The sequence below is a fragment of the Bufo bufo genome, chromosome 5 (assembly GCF_905171765.1).
Source record: "Bufo bufo chromosome 5, aBufBuf1.1, whole genome shotgun sequence".
Lineage (NCBI taxonomy): Eukaryota > Metazoa > Chordata > Amphibia > Anura > Bufonidae > Bufo > Bufo bufo.
In genome coordinates this window covers 316,361,960-316,382,273 of record NC_053393.1, presented here as the reverse complement: position 1 = coordinate 316,382,273, position 20,314 = coordinate 316,361,960, and the positions used below count along the sequence as shown (strand labels likewise).

The window sequence follows — 20,314 nt, the reverse complement described above, 5'->3', positions numbered from 1 at the left end:
GCTTGAGATCCCTAGAACTGGGAGCTCCTACCAGCACAGCCTTCCCTTAGCAGGGGTGGCTGGCACACTAACTCTAACTTCCTTCCCCACCCATGAGGCAGGATGTGGGAACATTCCACACCATTCCACACCATTACTATTCCAGTCCAGCAATGCTAAACTGAACTAAATCCCTGGTAAACACATTGCTGCCACCTGCTGGTGTACATGGAAATTACAGCAAATACATTTAACAAGGGTTTCAATGCACATTAGTGAGAATGTGATGTTAAATTACACAGGATGACAATGCAGATACACTTAACAGGTTGTAGCGGGGTAAAAGAGTTTCGTAACATAACTCTGGGATGTTACACATCTGCCCGTCAACTGAAAATGCTGACAGGTTGACTCATCAAAATGAACAAGGCCTGGATTGTCCCCGACTTCTCTACTCCACCAGAGGAAAGCGGCTGAACGTAAAGGCACTTTAAATGTGGCTTTTTATGGTGTATTGAATACACTGTATTCCCATGCACCCCTTCCAGCACAAAAAAGGGTATATGGTTAAATCTTCCTTTTCTCGTCCTCCTCCTCCTCCTCCATCATATCAACATGCTTATTAGGCTGCCCTCGCTCCTAATGTTTTAGAGGGTCAGCTCAGCAGCAGACCCTCACCACTAATGTTTTAGAGGGTCACCAGCAGGCCCTCGCCCATAATGTTTCAGATGGTCAGCTCGGCAGCTGGCCATCGCCTATAATGTTTTAGATGGTCATCTCAGCAGCAGGCCCTCGCCCGTAATGTTTTAGATGGTCAGCTCAGCAGCAGACCCTCGCCCCTAATATTTTAGAGGGTCACCAGCAGGCCATCAATCAATTTATTTTTTTTCAAGGGTGTGCATGATGCGCTCCTTTATGTGTAATAAAGGGTGTATTGGAGTGCCGGTTCCTTGTAATTTTTGGCAGCCCTTTCACTTAGTGCATAGTGTAAGAGTCCCACTACCTGAACAATTGTACCACGATGTGAATGAGGCCCTCCTTTATGTGATATACAGGTTGTATCAGAGTGCCTCTTCCTTGTAATTTTTGGCAGCACTTGCACTTTATATACAAGTAAATATACAGGAAAGAATGTTTCCTAACAATTTTTCCTCTAAAATATTATATTCGGTTTGGTGCGTATTATTGTCAGTCTGTAAAATTGGCATACTACTCAGACAAAATCGTTCCCAGCAGCGACCTGGGAGTCCAAGATGCATCCAGACATCCTTCCATCAATTTCTGACCTTTTTATGTGAACCAGACACCCTCCCCTCTTCAGAGCAGGGGGTGCCTGGTTTAATGCTTGGGTTCTCCCATTGAGTTCCATTGTGCTCGGTAGAGCACCCGTGCATCCTGAGGTGTTCTACTCGACCACCCGAGCACGGTGTTGCTCGATCAACACTAATGGTCATGTATGGATCCAGTGAGGTGCAGCTAATGGCTTATATGCCTGATATATATATATATATATATATATATATATACACACACACACATACACACACACACATACACACACACACTTATATGTCACCATAAGTAAGAAAATTGTAATATACTTTTAAAAGCAAAGCTCTACCATTCTAACATGGGTCTTTTGTTAGAAAAGACAGGTCATAACTGGATACAGCGAAGATGTCCAGTTCGCCTTGAGAATGTAGATACATTTCTAGTACAAACTCCTTGGATTCTTCTATTAAAACACAACTTAATGGTTAATCATTTAAGCAAACTTATGCCATGTCAAAGCTTTTCATTGGTGGGGGTCTGGGTGCTGAGGTTACCATTGATATCTATAGTGAAGGAACAGAAGGCCTCCACCAAGCAATGCCCCCCTTTGCTTCTGATCAGCTCTCCTTGGAGACCAGACTGAGCAGTTCACATAGAAAGGGTGCAGAGCTGATCAGAACCGAAGGGGCAAAGTGCTCAATTGAGCGCTTATGCCTTTTCAGTATAAAATGGCATTTACGGTATACTTAAAATATGGGTATAATTTTAAATTACGGATGACGTCCGTGTGCATTCTGTATTTTGTGGAACGGAACAGCTGACCCCGAATAGAACAGTACTATCCTTGTCCGTAATGCGGACAATAATAGGACATGTTCTATTTTTTTGCGGAACGGAAATACAGACATACGGAAATGGAATGCACACAGAGTACCTTCCGTTTTTTTTGCGGACCCATTCAAATGAATGGTTCCGTATACGGTCCGCAAAAAAAACCCGGAAGGGTCACGGAAAGAAAATACGTTTGTGTGCATGAGCCCTTAGACTCTGTTCACACTTGTGTTACATGCTTCTGCTGAGGGTTATTTATAGATTTATGTCACTTTTGAAAGGAGCACTGTTCTCACCATTATAATATTGGAACCCAGTATGTTTCAGTCAGTGCCACAGACTTTGATTGAAACGGCAGATGAGCATAAACTTCTTCTAGCCATGGTTTGTGGGGAACAGGGTGCACCACCAATGAGGCCAGGTGAGGCGATTACCTCAGGCAGCACCAGGTAGGGGCAAGAGGGGGTCAGCGGAAGGGTCATGGAGTGTTTTATTGTGGCAAAAGGGTTAGGATAAGAAATTGGCGTTGGAGGGGGGGCGCCGTTTCAGTTTTCGCCTCAGGCAGCAGATAAGCTAGATGCACGCCTGGTGGGGAATGGGTGGTGATTCCAATAATCTATCATCCATCTAGTGTGTAATGCTTTAGGCTGAAAACCCTTTTTAAGATTTATATTTCATTCCCACATTCAAGCTGATAGCTTGTAGTTGATATTTGTTGCACTTATTACAAAGGTAAATTGGTGGAAAAACACAAATCCCCCCCCCCCCCCCCACTGGACTTGCTACAAGTATATGTGGGTCCATAGATGAGTCACAGTGGGACTCCTGTCTACACCACTAATACAACAGTTATAATCCCTGATCCCCTATGCATGTTCACATGCATATTGTTTAATCAGTAAAACAGAAGATGAGTTGGTGTTAAGTCAATCTTAGCCCCTGATTCAGATTAGCCATAGTTGTCAGTATCCAGTAGCGCTTTACCACCACAAGAACTGTGTTCAGTTCCTGGGTGTCTCAATTGCAAGCAATTCGGTAATGCTCACACCAGTGCTTCATCCACAGTCATCCATTTACTTATTATGTCTTGTACTAGTCAATGGGGTGAAGCAACAAGTGCTTTTCTACTGTAGCAAAACGTAACATTTCATATTAAAGACTGATTTGTGCTGATGAGGGGTCCAAAAGACCAAAACAGACTTGTCCACAGGTAGGTGTCTTAAGACATTGACTTACACTTAACAGGGAAGTAAAGAATAATGAATAATTAACTCATTTTGTGTAGGGCTTATGAGTGCTATCAATTAAAGGGCATTTGCTAATGGACATTCAAGAATTTTTTAGGGTATGGCCTATGTATTTAATGGTCTCCGTAAGCATAGAAATGTGACCGCTGAGCCATTCACTTTCTGTAGTAGGTCACGGTTGCAGCCAGTGATTGGCTGAGTGTTAACATGTCAATGTCAATAGGGAACCTGAAGTATGGAAACCAGGAGGGGACCTGGGAAGCAATAGAATGGGAGTGATGGGGGATCCATATAGTAGTTAATTCTTTTATCATTTATAGGTCATACGTATCTGATCAGTGGGGGTCTGACACCTGGGACCCCCGTCTGTCAGCTGTTTGAGAAGGCAAAGGCGCTCCTGTGAGCACTGCGGCCTTCTCTCTGCTTTTCCTAGGCCAGTGATGTCACGTTCATCGGTAATGTGGCCTAGTAGCAACTCCGCCCCATTCAAGTGAACGGGGCTGAGCTGCAATACCAAGCACAGCCGATATACAATGTACGGCGCTGTGCTTGGTAAGCTGTAAGAAGGTAGCGGCACTCACAGGAGAGCCACTGCCTTCTCAAAACAGCTGATCAGCAGAAGACCCGGGTGTCAGATCCCCACCGATCAGATACTGATGACCTATCCATATGTTTCAGTCTGCAAACTCCACACACCTTTAGACCGCCTTAATATGAAGTTTGCAACCTACCCCTGGTCCCGATCACTCAATCATTGACAAGTATTTCCAGTCCTGCTCATCACACCTCATATTGGGTCTGCTTGAAAGAATGACATACCTCGTATTGAACATAGATTGGAGCACTTTTCTGAGAAGGTCTGCTTTTCTGGGTTAGACCTGTGAGCAGGAGGACTATGCTGTAAAGATGATGCTTTACTGTGTCTTGAATAACGTTCAGATATGACGGTGGGTGGTCTTGAATGTTGGCCTCTTACTGGTGCCCGAGAAGGCAATCTACAGAAAACAAAGCATTATAGAATATGTATGTGCAGCTGGAGATCATGAGAAATTAGAGTTAACTTTATTCTTAAGATGAATGTATTTCTGCCTCTATAGTAGAATATTTTACTGCCTTTCCAACCCTGGTGACTTCCCTTTCTCTCTTCAGACTCTGTTGTATGGAAATCTACATCTGTAAAGGATATGTTGACTACACTAAGGGTATGGCCACACAATCAGGTTTCTGTATGCCATTTTGGAAGTCAGGAGTGAATTCAAAAAAGAGAAGTTGCATCTGTCCCTTATATGCTCTCTGCTTTTATGGTCCACTCGTGATTTTAGCTTCCAAAACTGCATGCAGAAAGTACAATATTTGTAGCTATGGGGGTCATTTATGGATAGATATTTGCCACTTTGTGGTGTATATCTGTCGCAGATTCGGCCGCAAAGGGGAATTGCGACTGAATCTGTGACTTCTTCTCCATCTGTGCCATGTATGCCAATTCTAAAAAGAGGGAGCATGTTGTGGGTGAGAAATTGGTTGTGCCGGCCGGCCCATCTCATTTATCCTTTTCTATGTCTCTTTTAGTTGTAGAAAATGTTGTAAATCTACGCCAGCAAGGGAGCTGGCATAGATTTAGGCTGGTGACGGAGGTGCCTCTACATAACGTAGGCACATCAAGCACCAGCGCAGGGTTATAAGACTGGCGTCTAAAACACTGGTCTTAATAAATGACCCCATATGCATTTATTGTTCCTCTGGGGCACTACTAGTAGATAAATGTTTAATGTTATATACTGCTTGAAAAATCTGAGCATAAACTGCGTTGTCTGTACAGTTTTTGCTCTGTTTTCATTTGGTTTATCTGAAAAGCTGGATAAGAATAACAGATCTGTCTGGTTTCCGTTATGCAGGACGAAAAACAAAGTCCTGTTGACAAAACTCTGTTTTCCGTCCTGCATAACAGATACCAGATGGATTAATTATTCCTGCCCATAGACTTCTAATATGACGGATCAAAAGGGAATGCCTCTTAAAGGCTTCCGTTTTACATTCAGTCTGCAAATTCCGTTATATTCCATTATGAACGGAACCTATAACGGAATACCCTAACGCAAGTGCGAACCCAGCCATAGCAGAAGAATTCCTACTTGAAGAATTGGGTCAAGACACACCGGTTGCTGCTTCCAGAAGGACAGTCAGTTTTGAATGATCTTGATGATCTTTCACCAGCCCAGTCAGAGCAATAGTGTACCATCACTTTATTGAGGTGCGGCACTTCCTGACTAAGCTGCCTGAAAATCTATTACATAAACACAGTCAGTAACAAGAGGGAGAGCATGGTGCCCCCTCGGCGCAGGACCTTTGAGGAGCAGCAGGAGGAAAGTAGTCAGGATCTGAAGTCCCCAGCGTGGTTACATCATATGATCCTGCTGGGAGTGTCAGGAGGAGGACGTGCCCAACAGCCAATGTGGAGCAAAGCCATATAATAGGATTTGCTCCACCTCTGTTTCCACGCCGCCTGGTGTCAAACACCACCTGTTGAAGGCTTGAGTGGGCTTTGTGCGTGTCACTCCACATTACCTTAGTTTGCTACCTGCCCTGATCATCTCTACTGCCTCCAATCTCCAGTCCAGATTACTTGGCCTGTGGTCCTAGTGGGTACATTTCTGCCTTCTGTAGTTCAGTAAGTGTCTTCACCTTGCTTTTTAGCCCTCCTCAGTGGGATGGAAAGCCCTGTGGAGGGCTAAAAAGCAGGGTGAACCCAGTCTAAAATGTTTCACCCCCTCAGGACCATAGAATGGATGACACATGGAAAGCATAAAAATAGACACATGGACCAAGCACAGATCCTTCACACATGACCCACTGACTATCTTGTCACTGATGTCATCACGGACGTGTGAATAAGTCCTAACTTTATTCATTTAAATCCTTGCAAATTCTGAGTTTAGGAGTCCAGTTGGCAGTCTTGGTGATTCACAGCTATGTGTTTCTTTACAAGCTGTCAGTTGCTGAATAAGACCACCCACTGGATTCCTAAGCAACTTAAAGCATTTAAACAAATACAATAAAGTTATAATGAATCTTTTTCTACAAAACGATCAACCTGGTAAGATACTGCTCTGTACTATACTGCCTGCAGATTGGACAGAATTTTCAATTTGACAGGTTCCCTTTAAGAATGCATCTTGTGTCTAAAGCAAAATATCGAGACTTCGTCATGTTCATTAACACTAAATTCCATTAGTACAATGTCTTTGATATCTGTACCTGTTATGTGATCTTTGGTCTCTCCTTTCTCCATTATGCTGTCCATTGGGGCCATACCGCTCTCTTCTTGGTCTGTCATGGTATGATCTTTGGGACGGTGGGTTTCGTTCACTAGTCACACTTCTTTGAGAGTGAGACATTGTAGTTCATGGGAGAGCACAGGACTAGCACACAGAGCAGCAGTCACAATCCTTCCATGCTGAGTGCTGAGTTGCGAATGACATGTCTTATGAGATGCATCTGCTGCAGAACAATTAGAAAAAATACATCATATTAACACCAGATGTAAGGATTCAGTTCACAATACGTGGTACTTGTAATATACAACATTTTTCTTTTTTTATAGTTCCATCCACATAGTTATAATACAGAAGAGTAAATATATAACATTTATAACTTTAATGGAGTTAATAACTACATTCTGCTTTCTTATTCCAATACATTTCCACAGAATTTGCTTAGTATGTAGCTGTGTGCTCTGGTGCATCTAAAATGAAACATAAGCAACATTTGGAAATAGTCTTGATTAAAAATATTTTATTTTGTACATAAAGTTCCTGCAATTAAATACAAAGGTTTAATTGTAGTTTATAACCATGAAGATGCATAGGCCTAAAATGTGGTATAAAATATGGCGAGATTTAAAGGGGTATTCTCATCTTAATGATCACTGTTAAATCTGTTAATGATTTAGCAGTGATCATTTTTCTAAATATATTTAATTAACTAATTCCCACCCCTTAGAAGAAAATAAACATATACTTACCTGACTGTTGTCTTCCGTCTTCCGTCTCCCCTGGTTACGGCCACCGCTCTTCTCAGGAATCGCGGTGGCCGCGCTTGCGCAGACGACTTCTTCTCTTCTCCCGGCCGGCCGTGCGCAGTCCCGAAAGCGCACGCCGAGGCCGCACATGCTCTATGGTAATTTCTCCCTGGCCAGTATAGTATAATTGCCAGGAAGAAGTCACCAGGGCGCATGCGCTGCCTCGGCGTGCGCATTCAGTCCAGCGCGCGGCCCGGCCGGGAGAAGACTTCAATCAAGATGGAGCCCGCCCCCTGCCGAGTGCCGAAACCAGGAAGTGGACAGCGCGCCGGGAGCAGGTAAGTATGAAACGGCATGTTGATAATACCCCTTTAACACATCTTTGGAGGTAAATGTCACATCAGGTTTTAAAGGGAACCTGTCACTGGGATTTTGTGCATAGAGCCGAGGACATGGGTTGCTAAATAGCCGCTAGCACATCCACAATACCCAGTCCCCATAGCTCTGTGTTCTTTTACTGTGTAAAAAAAACAATTTGATACATAGGCAAATTAACCTGAGATGAGTCCTGTCCCTAAAAAATTTGATTCGGCAACTTCGCTCAAATTAGCCAAGATTCGTTCTGAATTAATTTATTACAAATCACAAAAAATCTGATATACCCAGGCCACACTGCTTTAGGCCTCATACACACAACAGTGTCTGCTTTGTGGTCCGCAAAACACGGATACCAGTGGTGTGCATTCCGGAATGCGGAATGGATCGTCCAGCCCTCAAAAGAGCAGTCCTATCTATGACCATGACACGGACAAGAATAGGACATGTTCTATTCTTTTTTGAGGGGCGGTGGAACAAACGTGTGGATGCAGACAGCACACAGAGTGTTCTCTTCATCTTTTGCGTTGAACCCCAAAAAATGTAACTTGGATGCGGATCCAAACCACAGTCGTGTACATGGGCACTAAGGTACGGCCAGACAGGTTGCAGCCATGCTGCGGTGAAGAACCATGCAGCCAATCAGCCTGCAGCTGTCTTTCATTTAATATTGAAGACCGCACTGTATAGTCTGTCTTCATTGTTAATGGCAGCACGGCAGCTTTAAACAGGGACTGTTGCTGGTATGGGGTTTAGCTGGTTAGGTGCGGGCACAATATACAAATTATTGTTGTTCTGGCCTAAAATCTCCTGCAGGTTGACAGTAAACACAGAATATTATTCAGCTCTGGCATACCCAATTCTCCAGCCCCAGTGCTCTACTGCCCTAGAGGTGCGAACCCTTCTTCTACCATCTGCTTTTCCTACTTTTCCACATCATCTAATATCAATGAGAACATATCATCAGGAACATCCAGCTTCTTCTCTCTCTGCATCTTGCTGACTTTTCTAGGACATGAAGGATGATGGCCCCCCTAAGGGGTGCAGACTGGATGGTATTGGTTGGCACGCTGGCAGTGAAATAATAAATGCTTCCATTTTATTGGTATTGAATTATCTATCTTAGTATACAACCAGGGGCGTTGCTAGGTCAAAACATTCGGGGCCTGGGCCCCTGATATTTTGTCCCAGGCCCCGAATGTCCTGCCTGCCAGCTAGATACAACTATATTGCCGTCCTCAGGACGGCAATACAATTTATTCTAATGCAGTGGAAGATCTGAAGGACCTGTGGTGACATCATAGGTCATTTGACTAGTAAAACAGGCAGTAGTTGAGAAGGACCTGCCATGATGTCACCATCATGTGACCAGTGCAGGGGAGGACGGCAGTGAAAAGGAGAAGTCTTGGGGGAAGAAGCTGTGGTGATGTCTGCTACAGGAGGAGAGGTTAGTGAAGGGAGAGGCAGAGCAATGCTGGGAGTTTGGGTTATTTAACTGGCACTGTATGTTAGGGCTGAAGGGAGGGATGTTATTTACATGGAACTTTGTGTTGCAGGTGGCTGGGGAGGGGGTCATGTTATTTACATGGGACTGTATGTTGATGGCGGCTCTGGGAGGGAAGGATGTTATTTACATGGGACTGTATGACGGAGGAGCTGGGGGAGGGAGTGACGTTATTTATATGGGACTGTATGTTGATGGGGGCTGTGCGAGGAAGTCACGTTATTTACATGGGATTGAATGTTACAGTGGTCTTAGGGCGGGAGTGATGTTATTTACATGGGACTGAATGTTGAGGAGGTGATGTTATTTACATGGGACTGTATGTTGAAGGTGGCTGGTGGGGGGAATGATGTTATTTATGTGGGACTGAATGTTGATGGGGTGATGTTTACATGGGATTGCATGTTGGAGGCAGCTGGGGAGGGGGGTGATATTATTTACTTGGGACTGTATGTTGAAGGCGGCTGGGGAGGAGGTGATGTTATTTGCATGGGGCTGTATTTTGGAGGGGGCTGTAAATAGAGAGGGATGTTATTTTCATGGGACTGTAAATTGGAGGGGGCTGGTGAGATGGTGTGAGGTTATTTACATTGGACTCTATGGCGTAGGGAGGAAAATAGTGTTATTTACATTGGACTGTATGTTGGAGGGGCTAAAGGGAGGGTAGTGATGTTCTTTACATGGGACTGTATTTTGGAGAGGGCAGGAGAGATGGTGCGATGTTATTTACATGGGACTGTATGGTGGAAGGAGGAATATAACTACAGGAGGTACTGCAAATCCAGGGGACATTATAGGTGTTCTTATTACTACTAGAAACTCTATAGGAGGGACTTATAGATCCTCCTTATTTTTACTAAGAGCACTATGGGGCCTTATTACTACTGAGGGGTTTGTAGGGAGCTTTATTACTACTGGGGAACAATAGGGGGTTTATTTCTACTGGGGGCTCTGTGAGGGTATTATTAATACTGGAGGGCTCTTCTACTAATAGGGGCATTCTTGGGGAGCGTTATCACTGTTGGGGGCACTGTAGGGGGCAGTATTACTAATGGGGGCATTCTGGAAAGGAATTACTATTGGTGGGACTTGGAGGAGCACTATTACTATGGGGGGCACTCATTTCTTCAGGATAGTATTTAGGGGTATTGGGGAGTACAGTGAGCAGCAGGATAACACTTTGGGGGGCTCCAGGTTGGGGGATGATGATAGAAAAGTGAGGAAGCTAAGATGTCTGTGTGTCACACTCTGCAGACACGAGGCGCGGCTAAAAGAAGTTGTCCGGACCAAATGAAGAAGATGATGACAGAGAAGATCTACATCGGAGGAGACGTCACCTGGGAGGCTCTAGATGTGACAGGTATGTGCTGCTGTATAGCAAGTACAGAAAAATGCAGTGTGTGAGGGGAGGGGGGATGGCGACTTAGAGAACTTGGCCATATTCATTGGGGCTTGGGCCCGGATCTTTTGAGACCCTAGCAATGCCCCTGTATACGACTGATGTAGGAATAAGTAAATGGAGGAATAGATAACTAAAAACTGAGGCAGAATAAGTCTCTCTGCACTCTCCAATATTCTATTTATCATTTTCTGCAACACTGTCCCTAGAGCATGAGTGTTTGCCATGTCTCACCCTATGTTCAGTTCACAGTACAATGGCGGAGACCACGCGGGATGAGGGTTTTATAGGGCTGTGACATCACATGGGATGGCTAGCTGCTGATTGGCTTGCTACACGGCATTATAGGTAATCTCGTGTTCCTGGGCATCTTACTTTGACATGTGCAGCCGCCATTTCAGGAAAAGCTGATTCGTTACTACGAAGCATAAGGAAATATGGATTAGTTGCAAATTGAAGTTTTCCTAAACTTCAGACCAAATTCCGCTTTGGATGCTTCGCTATACTCAACACCAACTATCATTATACACATGAGATTTTAAAAATCCAGGTGTAATCCGCTTTGTGTTTAGAGAAGATTTGGTGCCGAAAACTGTGTTGAATCTGTGCTGCATCCACCTTCCATTGTTTTAAATGGGAGGCCGTGCCGCAGTTCATGTGGATGAGGATTTTTCCCATGTAGTTTTTCAGACCTTGCCAAAATGGTACATGTCTATTCGTGTTGTGGCGGATGCGTCGGAAAGCCACAACTAAATAGAACAGCTGAGCTGGGGTGACCTCTGCCAATCAGCTAGGGCAGGCATGCTCAACCTGCGGCCCTCCAGCTGTTGCAAAACCACAACTCCCATCATTCCCTGACAGCCTACAGCTATCATCCTACAGAAGGGCATCGTGGGAGTTGTAGTTTTACAACAGCTGGAGGGCCGCAGGTTGAGCATCTCTGAGCTAGGGATTACCTATCCTGAAGAAAGGCCATCACTAAAAAAAGACTGGACAACCTCATAAAATACTACATAAACTTCTGTACAAAAATTTCTCATACCACTTCTGTGGAAAAAACACTAGCTGCAATGGAATTGTGTTTTTTACATGCAGTACTGTACAGTTTTGAGATATTTCCTTAACCATCTCCGTACCGCCGACTGACTGTGTACATCTGGGCAGTCTGTGGTTATCTCTGCAAAAACATTTCTGAGCGTGCTAATCATACAGCTGCGTGAGCATGGAGCCCACTGTAAGTTACATCTCGGCTCCTGTTTTTTTTTTTTTTACACTTCCTGCATTCTCCAGATGCCGCACCCTCATTGATCAGCTAGTGATCACTTAAAAAAAGTGATCACTTTAAGCCCACTGTGTGAATGTGATTTCATAACTACCATTCACAACAACATAACATCTGTCATATTTGTGATACACAACCTTTTGTGGTCTGAGGGCTACACTCATTTTGAACCAGTCTCAAAGGCTGCAATAAAATCCGAGAGATTTATAGCACATCGAATGTATATGGCATAAATGTCTGATAGGTAGTGTTTTCATGTCCAGGACTCCCAACTATAGGAAAACTGGGAATTTTCTGTTTGCACTGCAGAAAGGAGGAAAACATGCAGCTCTCTCCATTGTAGTTTATGTGGCTTGCTGAAAACTACAATGAATATGATTGCACACATGCATGCCCACTGGTGTTGATCGAGCATGCTTGGCCGAACACCAGTTCGGCTCGAGCATCGCTATGATCAGCAAATCGCGGTGTTTTGCCGAATACCGAGTGTGCTCGAGCGCAATGCTCGAGTCTCCTCCCCGCACGTTTGTTGGCTGCTACGCAGCCAATAAACGTGCAGGCAAGTACTGCCACTCACTGTAATGCCGTAGCCATCTTGGTTACTGGCATTACAGTGATTGGCTGGCCAGCACGTGGTTTGGCTCAGTGTTAGGCCTCATGCACACGACCGTTGTTTTGGTCCGCATCCGAGCCGCAGTTTTTGTGGCTTGGATGTGGACCCATTTACTTCAATGAGGCCGCAAAATATGCGGACAGCACTCCATGTGCTGTCCGCATCTATTGCTCCGTTCCGTGGATCGCAAAAAAAATAAAAAATATCCTATTCGTGTCCGTTTTGCGGACAAGAATAGGCAGTTATATTAATGTCTGTCTGTGCCATTCTGCAAATTGCAGAACGCACACGGGTGCCATCTGTGTTTTGCGGATCCACAATTTGCGGACCAACGGTCATGTGCATGTAGCCTTAGTCAGAGAGAGTTATGCTGTAGAAGGTACAGATAGTGTAGAGAAATTAATAAAATTTTTTTGTTAGGCAGGGTTGGTGTTAGAGACTCAAAAGTCCTTTTAAGGACTATAGTTGTATCTGGCAGCAATATATATTTTTAGCGCAACCTGCGCTAAATAGCTTGCAATTGTTTGGCCGCTGCAGACAGCAACATTATCTGCGCTACATCTCCTGTGTAACGTGTGCGCAGCCTAAAAATATCTGTGACATCCAGTGAACTTTTTCCGTAGACGGTGTCCGCTGCGGACAGTTACATTACCTGCGCTACATCTCCTGTATAACGTTTGTGCATCCTAAAAATATTTGTGACATTGACAAATTTTTTCTTAACCGCTGGTGGCAGCAGCGCCATTACCTGTGGTACCTCTCCTGTATAACGTTTCCGCATCCCAAATATCAGTGACATTGACTGTAATTTTTTCTTAGCCGCTGGTGACACCAGCGACATTACCTGCACTACATCTCCTGTATAATGTTTGCACATCCCAAATAGCTGTGACATTTCCTGTAATTTTTTATTATCAGCTGGTGACAGCGACATTGCCAGTGCTACATCTCCTGTATAACGTTTGCACATCCTGTTCAGTGACATTCAGTTTAATTTATTTGCGCATACACTTACAAAACCTGCGCTACTGTATGTGTGATATACTTGCAAGCATATATACCATTTAATATGCAGAAGGTGAGCAGTAAGGGACGGGGAAGTGGCTGTGCTGCTGATGGTGCACGCAGAGGCCGTGGCCCTGAGCGCGGTGAAACAATGCCTGCTGCCAGAGCACAAGAAACACACTCATCCACGATACCTAGCTTCATGTCCCAGGTTGCAGGGCGGCGCAGGACACCACTTTTGAAGTCAGACCAGTGTGACCAGGTGGTCAGTTGGATTGCAGCAGATAATGCTTCCAGTCGGTTAAGCACCACCCTGTCTTCCACAAAGTCCAGTCTCAGTAGCCAAGAGTCTGGTCAACAGAATCCTCAACCTGATCCCCCTTCCTCCCACCATGGAGAGTCTTGCCAAACAAGTGATCCCACACTCGGATATTCTGAGGAGCTCTTTTCATCGCCATTCTTTGATTTGGGCCTCTTGCCAAGCCCGCTTGAACAGGAACATGAGGAGATCGTGTGCACTGATGCCCAAACTCTTGAGCATTTACAGTTACAAGAAGATGAGGGTGAGGAACGGCAATTAGTGTTTTGCGAGGTGGATGATGATGATGATGAGACACAGTTGCCAATAAGTCAACGGCAATTAGTGTCTGAAGAGGTTGACGATGAGGATGAGACACAGTTGTCAATAAGTGAGGTTGTTAGGTCAACAAGTCAGGAGGATGACCAGAGTGAGGAAGTGGAAGAGGAGGTGGTGGACGATGAAATCAGTGACCCAACCTGGGAAGGTGGAAAGCCGAGCGAGGACAGCAGTACAGAGGGGGAGGGATCCGCAGCACCGCAACATGCTGGAAGAGGCAGTGGGGTGGCAAAAGGGAGAAGGCGGGCCACATCTAACAGGCTCGCAACTGTTCCCTGGAGCACCCCCTTGCAGTAATCTCCCTTTCCAAGGGGTAGGTGTTCCACAGTCTGGCGCTTTTTTGTGGAAAGTGCGGACGATAAAAGAATTGTCATTTGCAACCTGTCCTGTACCAAAATGAGCAGGGGCGTAAACACTAGCAACCTCACCACCACTAGCATGATCCGCTACATGGCATCAAAGCACCCCAATAGGTGGGACGAACGCCTGGGTCCTCAATCAGTGTCTGCGGGTCACACCACTGCCTCCTCTTCCCCTGTGTTACGTGCTGGCCAATCCCCTGTCCAAGACGCAGGCCCGGATGCCTCCCGCCCTGCACCTGGACCTTCACAAGCACCATCAACTAGCACATCCACTTCTGTGTCCCAGTGCAGCGTACAGATGTCCATACCCCAGGCCTTTGAATGAAAGCACAAATACCCAGCCACCCACCCACAGGCCATAGCACTAAATGCGCACCTTTCCAAATTGTTGGCCCTGGAAATGTTGCCATTTAGGCTTGGAAAAAAGGGGGAATGCAGCAGCACCCTGCAAACCAGATAAAGTACAATGATGCCATAGTCACAAAAAATATTATAGTGCTAATGCTAAGCTTATTTATAAAGTGAGATGCTTGGCAAATGCATTTTGTACAAAATCATCTGAGCCCGTCTGCTGGACGTCAAGGCGATCTCTGTAAGACTGGTCCTAACACTAAATTTTACCTGTTATGCGCCATAATGGCAGCCATAAAGTTCAGGAAGTGTTGGATCCACATGCATGCTGGGTCCACTCTGCCTTTTACCATTTTTGGTGCCAAAATGGCCTCCATTACTTACAAGGGATGCAGGTACCAACATGCATGCTGAGCCCACTCCACACCTTTCCTTGTGCCAGATAGCTACCAATGAATGTAGTGAGAGCAGGCCTCAGCTTTATACTGAAACGAATTAAAATCAGCCTATGGGGCAGACAGGCTAATCATGAGTGCACGACTCGCTAGGAGTGCCGCACCTCCAGCGCTGTAAATCTGCAAAGAAAAGGGGGTTAGTCAGCACCTCCCAATGCACAGGTGCACGCTGCCATGGCTGAAAACAGAAAAAAAGCCATTTAGGCTTGTGAACACTGAGGCCTTCCATTGCCTGATGGCGGCGGCCGTCCCTTGTTACTCAGTCTCCAGCTTTCACAATTTTTCCCGGTGTGCCGTCCCCACCTTACACCAGCATATGTCCCGTAACATAACCCGTGCCCTGACCAACGCAGTTATTGGGAAGGTCCACTTAACGACTGACACATGGACAATTGCTTGTGGCCAGGGATGCTACATTTCCCTGACGGCACAGTGGGTGAACGTTGTGGAGGCCGGGAGCAAGTCGTACCCTGGGATGGCACAGGTGCTACTGACGCCAAGGATTGCAGGCCCTACTTCCATCAGGATTTCCGCCACCACCTACATTAGTGGCTGCAACCCCACCCTTCTCCTCCTCCACTTCCACCTCTGAGTTCTCATCTTGCAGCACCAGTCAGCCATCAGTCAGTAGCTGGAAGCAGTGTAGCACTGCAGTGGGGAAGCGGCAACAGGCTGTGCTGAAACCAATTTGCTTAGGTGACAAACAGCACACCGCCGCAGAGCTGTGGCAGGATATAAGGGACCAGTGGCGGATCCAGAGCCTGGTCTCGGGAGGGGCACTTTCAGATTATTTTCTGTCCGCCGCCACAAAACAATGGTGCTTATAGAACAGACTACACAGTGTAGAGGTATACTATACATTGTGTGGCACAGTGTATGCTATATGTGTATAACAAACATATTTCACATGAAAACTTACAATTACTTGACTTGGCCCTTGGGGATCTCGGACACCACTTCAACACTTTGGCCGGGGGCTCAGTGGAGCTGATGTGTTTTATCCTAATAAGAAAGATTTCTTAATAAGGATTTGGAGAAGGGGCAGAGGAATAGCAGAGCAGGGAGAGGATGGTGCTGCTACTAGGGGGTCATACCATGGGGGAGTAATAAAGCCCACCATAATGCCCCCCTAGTACAAATAATTCTCCTTATAATGTGGCAGTGCAAAAAATACCCCCTTGTAATGCCCCCAGGTGAGCTCATGTCCCCATAGTGCCCCCATAATGTGCCAGAATAAAATACCCCTATATAGTGCCCCCAGTAAATGCCCCATAGTGCTCCACACCCTCCTTCCCCCTAGTGCCCCCCATAATGTACCAGTATAAAATGCTCCAGTAGATGCCCTCAGTGTCCCCCATAATTTGCAATTATAAAATACCCTTTCTTAGTGCCCCCATAATACTCCTCTCCCCCCTTCCCCATAGTACCCACCATAATGTGTCCCAGTATAAAATTGTACTGTACAGAGCGCCCCATATAAAATACCCCTTCTTTGTGGCCTCAGTAGATGCCCCTATAGTGACCCCAATCATGTGCCAGTATTAACAGCCCCCCCATGTGCCAGTATTAACAGCCCCCCATGTGCCAGTATTAACAGCCCCTCATGTGCAAGTATTAATAACAGCCCCCCATGTGCCAGTATTAATAACAGCCCCCCCCCTGTGCCAGTAATAACAGCCCCCCATGTGCCAGTAAAAGTATTGTATATATTTAAAAAAAAAAAAAAAACACGCCTCTCCCTCCCCTGCCTCAGCACAGCCATCTGTATCGCTGTCCTGAGGACGGCGATACAGATGACTATGGAGATGAGCGCTTCCACAATGGAAGCGCTCATCTCTCTGTGCCCCGCCGCCGCCAGCTCGAGGGGGGGCAATTGCCCCTTTGCCCCCCTCCTGGATCCGCCACTGTAAAGGGACCAGACTGAGCTGTGGCTCTGGCCACTCAACCTACAACCAGGCATGGTTGTGTCTGATAATGGCCGTAACTTGGTGGCGGCTTTGGAGCTTGGCAAGTTCACACACATACCATGCCTAGCCCACGTGTTAAACTTAGTGATTCAGCGGTTTCTCAAAACCTACCCCAATTTGCCTGAGCTACTGGTGAAGGTGCGCCGCGTGTGTGGCCATTTCCGAAAGTCATCTACAGCTGCCGTCGGTCTGGCAACGCTGCAGCAGCGCTTGCAATTGCCAGCTCACCGACTGTTGTGCGACGTGAGCATGCGCTGGAACTCCATGTTCCACATGTTGGCCAGGCTTTGTGAGCAGCAGAGGGTAGTAGTGGAATACCAGCTGCAACATGGTTGTCGCCTTTCCAGTCAGCTTCCGCTCATCACAAGCGACGAGTGGGCATGGATGTCTGACCTCTTTGAGGTTTTACGCAACTTTGAGGAATCAACACATATGGTGAGCGGCGATGCCGCTATTATCAGCGTAGCCATCCCACTTCTGTGTCTACTGAAACGCTTGCTGCTCACAAAGAAGGCGGATGCTTTTCATGTGGAAGAGGTGGAGATGGGGGAAGACAGTACACAGGGTGATAGCCAGACCACCCTCCGTTCATCTTCTCAGCGCGAATTGGATGATGAGGAGGGTGAGCAGGATACGGCTGCCTCCCCTAGAGAGGGTAGTACCCACAGCAGGTTTATTCCATCTGTTCAGCGTGGATGGGCCGAAGAAGATGAGGAGATTGAAAGGCATTCTCCTGATGAGGACAGCGAAGTCTTGTCTGTTGGGACTCTGGCACACATGGCTGATTTCATGTTATGCTGCCTTTCCCGTGACCCTCGCGTTATACACATTTTGGCCAACACCGATTACTGGTTGTTCACCCTTCTCGACCCCCGCTACAAAGAGAACGTCTTATCTCTCATTCCTGTGGTGGAGAGGACTAGCAAGATGGTGAAATACCGGAAGGTCCTTGTGGAAAAATTGCTCCAAAAATTTCCAGCTGACAACGCTGGCAGCAGAGTACGTAGTTCCTTGGGCAACGGAGGAGGGGAGACGAGGGGAACACACAGCAGTTTTAACAGAGGCAAGGCAACAGTCTCCAAGACCTGGGACAGTTTAATGACACCCCGCCAGCACCCTCACCCTGATGCGTGGCCTAGTGTCACAAGGAGAGAAACGTTTTGGAAGATGGTGAAGGAGTACGTAGCAGACAGTGTCTGCATCCTCAATGATCCCTCTGTGCCTTACAACTATTGGGTGTCCAAGCAGGACACGTGGCACGAACTGGCGCTCTACGCCTTGGAGGTCCTGGCCTGCCCTGCCGCCAGCGTTTTGTCAGAGCGGGTATTTAGTGCTGCTGGGGGCATAATAACTGATCAGCGCATCCGCCTGTCAACTGAAAATGCTGACAGGTTAACTCTTATCAAAGTGCGTATTATTGTCAGTCTGTAAAAGTGGCGTACTACTCGGACAACATCGTTCCCAGCAGCGACCTAGGAGTCCAAGATGCATCCAAACATCCTCCCCATGCTGTTCCCGAACCATTTCAGTGGTGTTTCCATCAATTTCTGACCTTTTCCTATGAACCAGGCACTCTCCCCTCTTCAGAACAAGGGGTGCCTGGTTTAATGCTCGGGCTCTCCTATTGACTTCTATTGTGCTCGGTAGAGCATCCCGAGTGGTTCTACTCGAGCACCCGAGCACTTTGATGCTCGATCAACACTAATGCCCACCTCTCTACCTTAACTACTCTTTTCTGTAGTGCCAGGTGGCGTTTAGGAGATCCCCATTCTGCCAATATATGGAGATCCCAGAAATGGCCACATAGTTTACCATTAGTAGTTAACAGCACTCTTTTCTCCCTCCTCATGCCCCTCCTCTTCTTTCTAAGGGATTTTTCACACAGGTGAGTTTTCTGCCTGGATATGATACGTGTAGTGAATGCATATGGGTCTGTGCACATTTTTCACGCATCATCTCTGCGTTCAGGAAAAAAAATGCAGCATGTTCTATATTTTGCATTTTTCACACAGCCCTGTCTCCATAGAGGTGAATGGAGCTTGTGTGAAAAACGGAAGACATCCGGATGCAATGCATTATTCACTAATGGTTGTTACGAGATGTAGATTGTTATTTTTCAGTTTTCTTCACGCGAATCTGCAATCCGGACGGACAACCGCACGCACTGAATGCAGTCACAGACAAAACTGATTTAACTTGTGTTCCAAACCATTTGTTTTTCTTGAACAGATCCTGACACAATACGTATTGCTCATGAAAATAATCATAAGGCCTCCTGCACACGGTCGTATTATTAAAATCGGCACAAAAACACAACAGAAATAGAATGATCGTATTCTACATACCGTGTGCAGCTGAACTTGTAGGGGTGATCTTTATTTTGAACAAGTAATCATTTGCAAGAATCCATGGTCTCTTTAAACTAGAGAACTGTACGGAAATCATTTGGATGATCACTTTCTAGTTTATGTCCTGGGAGTTGTTCACTTCATTGGCATTTCTGTGACGTTTAGCAGTAAAAATCACTAGGCTGAACTATCACAAGACTGTCCACAAGTTCTCATTAATTAAGAAGAAATTACATCTTATTAGATTTATCTCCACACAGTTACACGATTCATTACATCCCTCAGTCTTTAGCAAACCCATAAGTAGAGTATTTCTATCTGGTAGCTTACCTTCCTAACTACAGCGCCTTTTCCAACTCAGTGCAGGTTGTTGTCACCTTAATCTCTTAGAGCAGAGAGAGAAGTAGTTTCAGGAGAACAGGTGGGACTGGTCTGGCAAGTGCTGCTCAGGAGGAGGTTGGAGCTGCTTAGATTACCAATACAAGTGACACAAGCACCACCTTCAACGCACCTAGTTTCAGGCAGGTACTTGGGTGCTATTCTCAGTTATTTCCGAGTCTATTTATTTCAGATATGACAATACAAATACATATCACATTCACATGCCTTTGGTTTATGGTAGTTTGAACTTTGGAAAATAAACTGCATGCATAGACTGTATACTTGATC

General features: G+C 45.9%; 1 protein-coding gene across 3 annotated transcripts in view; it reads right to left on the bottom strand.

Annotated features, from left to right (window-relative positions):
* The window catches only part of LOC121002082 (MARVEL domain-containing protein 3-like), a 43,149-nt gene extending 23,063 nt beyond the window's left edge, over positions 1-20,086 (bottom strand). The window contains exons 1-3 of one of the 3 annotated variants that reach the window (XM_040433380.1): positions 19,976-20,086; positions 6,585-6,838; positions 4,149-4,324 (exon numbers count right to left, since the gene is read on the bottom strand). In XM_040433380.1, the coding sequence (XP_040289314.1) occupies positions 4,149-4,324; positions 6,585-6,724 (316 nt within the window). In that variant the 5' untranslated portion in view covers positions 6,725-6,838; positions 19,976-20,086. Of the gene's footprint in view, positions 1-4,148; positions 4,325-6,584; positions 6,839-19,642; positions 19,692-19,975 lie in introns of those variants that run through there. The other 2 variants (XM_040433382.1, XM_040433383.1) reach the window with 2 other exon arrangements.
* Positions 20,087-20,314: the final 228 nt, after the last annotated feature.